Source organism: Nematolebias whitei, chromosome 3 (assembly GCF_014905685.2).
Source record: "Nematolebias whitei isolate Nwh7 chromosome 3, NemWhi1, whole genome shotgun sequence".
Lineage (NCBI taxonomy): Eukaryota > Metazoa > Chordata > Actinopteri > Cyprinodontiformes > Rivulidae > Nematolebias > Nematolebias whitei.
In genome coordinates, this window is record NC_056500.1 from 59211228 (window position 1) to 59217270 (window position 6043).

General features: G+C 38.7%; 1 protein-coding gene across 1 annotated transcript in view; it reads left to right on the forward strand.

Moving 5' to 3' along the window:
• Positions 1-1057: 1057 nt before the first annotated feature.
• The window catches only part of fbxl5 (F-box and leucine-rich repeat protein 5), a 30238-nt gene continuing 25252 nt past the window's right edge, over positions 1058-6043 (forward strand). Inside the window, exons 1-5 of the mRNA XM_037698349.1 lie at positions 1058-1198; positions 1787-2002; positions 2904-2999; positions 4709-4904; positions 5182-5367. Of these exons, the coding sequence (XP_037554277.1) occupies positions 1115-1198; positions 1787-2002; positions 2904-2999; positions 4709-4904; positions 5182-5367 (778 nt within the window). The 5' untranslated portion in view covers positions 1058-1114. The remainder of the gene's footprint in view (positions 1199-1786; positions 2003-2903; positions 3000-4708; positions 4905-5181; positions 5368-6043) is intronic.

Sequence of the window (6043 nt, forward strand, 5' to 3'; positions counted from 1 at the left end):
TCTGCTCCTAAACAGGTCTCTCTTTAAAATGAGTTATCGTGACTCAATGAGACTAACTGGATAAATAAAGGGTAATTGAAAAAATACAAGTTTAAAATAGAAATACTCACTTCATGAGGCCATGGTTGTGTGTGTGACGTGCACGTTCCTGAGAGTGTGTGTGTGACGTGCACGTTCCTGAGAGGCCACAGACAGAGCAGCTCCAGCTTTTGTTGAGTTCCTGTAGTTCTGCAGTTTTCAAGCTGAAATGAAAAAGCATCATGAATATGAACTTTACAGTCTATAGTTTCCTGTTCATATAAACACATGGAGGTGTCTCACCTTGTGACTGACAATAAAATATGTAAATTTATGAACTCTAATGAACTTATAATGATGCTCCTACTCTCTGAAGGTGAATCGATGGTACCACACCATCTCTCAGTCGGACAGTCTGATCAGTTTGATCAAAATCCTCCAGTTTAAAATCCTCACTGCTCAGATGAATCCTCCTCAAAGATACTTCCTCCTCTTCCTCACATCTTGTTCTTTGGGAAACCTTCAAAATGGAGATTTGTGTCTACACAAAAACTTTGTACAAAGGAGGTCAAGCTTATTTTCTATTTCCTATATTCTCCCTAGTTTTATTTTTTTATTTCCTAGAACTTAAACAAAACTCCAATTCTGATACATATCTCTTGATAATGAACCAAAGCTACTGAAATAGTGAGTATGCTTGTTAGAAAAATATTCCTGTCATCAGATCTCAGTTACATTGAACATCACATCAGCTGGTGGACATAAATACAGTACAGTAATATTCTATTCACAAAATACTAACAATAAAATGTTCATCTTACTTGTGAAAAGTTATCCCACGAGACCTGACGTCAACAGTCCGTCGATTAGAACAGAAATAAGCTGCGAAGTGCTGAGACATCTGCTTTAACCAAATAAGGACGACCGTTTCAAGATGGCGGCCGAAAATCCTGCGCCGCAGCAGCCAATGAGGCATCTAGTGTTTATATCTATGGCCGCAGCAGCCTATGAGGCATCTAGTGTTTATGTCTATGGCGCACTCCTCCTGGGTTGCAACTTACAGTCATTGCAGATGACGCAGTGAGGTCTCGTGAACATGGCTCCTTTTCCTGATGAGGTGGATGTTTTTACTGGCCCACACTGGCGCATGAAACAACTCGTGGGTCTTTACTGTGAAAAGGTGCGTAGCAAAACGAAATTTGTTAATTTGGACTTTTACAAGCGAAAACCGTGACCGAGGAGTGAACGCTAGCTAGCATGCTAGCTGCTGGCCGATGTTAGCTGTTGTGTTTAGCTGTGAACCAAAGCAGATGAACTGTTTGTTTTCGACATTGTTTGGATGGATGGTCCAGTAGTAGTAGTAGTTATAAGAATTTAGACGCGTTCACCTACAGAGGACGTTAGGTTTTGTGTTCGCTTCCTCAGTAAAATTGTATTAACCATTCGAAACGACGTGGCTTCTAGTATTATGCTTAGGTGTGCAACCTGTTTTCTATGTGTCAACAAACAAAGCTACATATAATGTTGGGTTTGGCGAGCTGGCTGCTTGTTACAGCTCTCTTAATACGTGTCAGATAAACACATGTAGGTCGCTAGATAAGAGAACATTTTCTGTAAAAAATATGTCTTGTTTAAACTGCACAGCTCTTGTTAAATCCTATCAGCTCCCATGATCTAATGATACCAGCAGAATGTAGACATCAAAATATTAAGTTTTAATGTGAACCCAGTAAGGTGTTATCATTGACTGATTCTTCTTCCTTCCCAGCTGTCAAAAACCAACTTCTCCAACAACAATGATTTTCGCTCCTTTCTTCAGTCCCTGTGTGCCACCTTCAAGGAGTTCAAGATGCATGAACAAATTGAGAACGAGTACATCATGGGCTTGTTGCAGCAGCGCTGCTGCACGGCCTACAACGTGCACTCTGACAACAAACTTTCGGAGATGTTGACACTCTTTGAAAAAGGCCTACAAAGTGTCAAGGTGAAAACTACAATTAATGTTTAAACGCAATTTAAGCTGATGTCATGACCATTTAAAAGTTAAGCAGAAGAAAATGTGAGGCTTTATTTAAAGGTAAAACATAAATTCTGCATGGTTCAGTTGATGATGGGGACACAGTATGTTATTAGAGTAACTATTACTTTAAACAAAAACGTGGTGCCAGCAACATCACAACTATTAATTTTCATCTGTACCATCTGTATCAGTGACAGATTGCAATGTAGCTATTGGAAATTTATTCTGTTTATTTCTCAATATTTTTAACACCTGATTTTATGAAGTCACAGAAAATCATTTAATGCCAGTTCTACAAAGTCAGAACTCCGAAAGTTTCTCTGAAGAAAAAGGCTGAAAAGAGATTTTCTATACAGGCAGAGCTGTTTTCTGACGTCTGCTCAGCAGGGGATGAAAAATATTCTTTTTTAAATACATAAGCAAACTACAAAAAGGATTTCCTGATTCAGGCAATTGTGTAAATCTGAATATCATCTCTGCCAGTTGCAAAAACAAAAACATAATTCTTGTTAAAACTGAAATCCAGTTTCCTGTTTAAAACAAAATATGTTTCTGCAGAGATAAATAATGTTGCTCTGATTTATTATAAATATATTTTAATAATAAACTTCCGTGAGTATTATAAAGTTGAACATTAGGTCACAGGAGGTTAAAATCATATTTTCTAGGTTTAAAAACTAAAACATCACAGTGGAACAATAATGGTTTGCTTTATCACATATCTTTGAAAATTTTCACAAAAAATGTACCCGCTGTCAGAAGATGCAAAATGCAAATAGGTGTTTGTGTTTACTTTCAGGTATGCGGTGGTCTAAGAGAATGATTTAAGTCACAAGCTGTGAATTACTAATTGTTCTGTTTCTAGAGTGAATATGAACAACTAAACTATGCCCAGCAGCTGAAGGAGAGACTTGAGGCTTTCACACAAGACTTTTTGCCACACATGAAGGAGGAAGAGGAGGTATAAATGTTCATATTGATGAGACTGAAATGATTTACAGTGCCTTGCGAAAGTATTCGGCCCCCTCGAACTTTTCAACCTTTTCCCATATTTCAGGCTTCAAACATAAAGATATAAAATTTTAATTTTTTGTGAAGAATCAACAAGTGGGACACAATCATGAAGTGGAATGAAATTTATTGGATGTGTCAAACTTTTTTAACAAAATCTGAAAAGTCGTGCTCGCAATATTATTGGGCCCCCTTTACTTTCAGTGCAGCAAACTCACTCCAGAAGTTCAGTGAGGATCTATGAATGATCCAATGTTGTCCCAAATGACTGATGATGAAAAATAGGATCCACCTGTGTGTAATCAAGTCTCTGTATAAATGCACCTGCTCTGTGATAGTCTCAGGGTTCTGTTCAAAGTGCAGAGAGCATCATGAAGAGCAAGGAACACACCAAGCAGGTCCAAGATACTGTTGTGGAGAAGTTTAAAGCTTCAAACATCCCAAGGAGCACTGTGCAAGCAATCATGGAAATGGAAGGAGTATCAGACCACTGTGCAAATCTACCAAGACCCGGCCGTCCCTCTAAACTTTCATCTCAAACAAGGAGAAGACTGATCAGAGATGCAGCCAAGAGGCCCATGATCACTCTGGATGAACTGCAGAGATCTACAGCTGAGGTGGGAGAGTCTGTCCATAGGACAACAATCAGTCGTACACTGCACAAATCTGGCCTTTATGTATGAGTGGCAAGAAGAAAGCCATTTCTCAAAGATATCCATAAAAAGTGTTGTTTAAAGTTTGCCACAAGCACCTGGGAGACACCAAACGTGGAAGAAGGTGCTCTGGTCACATGAAACCAAAATCGAACTGTTTGGCCACAATGCAAAACGATATGTTTGGCGTAAAAGCAACACAGCTCATCACCCTGAACACACCATCCCCACTGTCAAACATGGTGGTGGCAGCATCATGGTTTGGGCCTGCTTTTTGTCAGCAGGGAGAGGGAAGGTGGTCAGAATTGATGGGAAGATGGATGGGGCCAAATACATGACCATTCTGGAAGAAAACCTGTTTGATTCTGCAAGAGACCTGAGACTGGGACGGAGATTTATCTTCCAACAAGACAATGATCCAAAACATAAAGCCAAATCTACAATGGGATGGTTCACAAATAAACTTATTCAAGTGTTGGAATGGCCAAGTCAAAGTCCAGACCTGAATCCAATCGAGAACATGTGGAAAGAGCTGAAGACGGCTGGTCACAAACACTCCATCCAACCTCACTGAGCTCGAGACGTTTTGCAAGAAAGAATGGGCAAGAATTTCAGTGTCTCCATGTGCAAAACTGACAGAGACAAACCCCAAGAGACTTGCAGCTGTAAATGCAGCAAAAGGCGGCGCTACAAAGTATTAACGCAAGGGGGCCGAATAATATTGCATGCCCCACTTTTCAGGTTTTTTATTTGTTAAAAAAGTTTGACCCATCCAATAAATTTCATTCCACTTCACGATTGTGTCCCACTGGTTGTTGATTCTAAACAAAAAATTAAAATTCTATGTCTTTATGTTTGAAGCCTGAAATGTGGCAAAAGTTTGAAAAGTTCAAGGGGGCCGAATGCTTTCGCAAGGCACTGTACATTGACATTTATGGAAGTATTATTTTGTCCTTGTGCTTTACTTTGCTGTTAGCTGTTTTTAAACTAAGAAGATTTATTACAGGTGTTTCAGCCTATGCTTATGGAGTACTTCACCTATGAAGAGCTAAAGGACATCAAGAAACAGGTGATCGCACAGCACTGCAGCCAGCAGCATTTGAACTGTGCTGCTGAGGTGCTGAAGGGTTTCAGGTTGTGGACGCAGGCAGAGGAACTGCAAAAGGCCTTTAAATATGCTGATCACGAGAAGACAGACTATGGTTCGTATGATTAAACATGTTTGAACTTCCTGTTAAACTAAAAGAGGAGCTTTATGTCCATTGTACCTTAACCAAAGTTCTTGTGCATGTAGATTTTTAGATGAGATATATGATTGTAAAAAAGAGATGCATTTGTTTTACAAAATGTTCAACTGTTTAAGTCATTGATTTCATGAAAGGACATCTCTCCTTTGAAAACTGATTAACGATGTGCATTTTGTTGTTTTGATGTTGTTCGAGTGACTTACAAGGCGAGCCATTTTGTGCTTTCTCTCAGACCTGGAAAAGAGCAGGAATTCTTCCGTCCACATATCCCAGCTTCCTACAGAAATTTTGCTGAGGCTCTTCGGTTACTTGGACCCTGTGGATCTGTGTCGCTGTAGTCAAGTGTGTAGCTCATGGACAGAGCTGGCCAAGAGTGATTCTTTGTGGAGACATCTCTATCCTGTGCGCTGGGCAAGAGGTAAGATATACTTTCAGACAGTCTGGATATTAAATCAATTTAATTTTTCCTAGATGTAGCACAATGTGCATGTATTAAAGACCTTTTTCTACTTGGGCCTTTGTCAAGTTAAAGGAGACAAGCTGATACATTTGTATGAGGTATTTTTGTAGTCTTGTTTGTTTTAGTGAAAATCCAGCTGTGTGTGTAAAGATGGCCAATTGATACACCAGGAGCAGTCGCATCAAAATTATTTCATACATTGTCTCCATAAACTGTGGATATCAGTATGGAAGTGTTTTCCTTCCTTCCTTGGTTTCATAGCTTTTAGAACGTTTACAGTAGTCCCTCGTTTATCGCGGGGGATCCGTACCCTGAAGATCCGTGATAAGTGGAAAAACTGCGAAATAGGAAAAGTAGTACAAGTAGTAAGTAGTAATTTCTTTTAGTATTTTATATATATATATATGTATGTATATACATATATATGTGTATATGTATATATGTGTGTGTATGTGTATATGTATATATGTGTATATGTATATATGTGTGTATATGTGTATGTGTATATATATGTGTATATGTGTATGTGTATATATATGTGTATATGTGTATGTGTATATGTGTATGTGTATATGTGTATGTGTATATATATGTGTATATGTGTATGTGTATATATATGTGTATATGTATATAT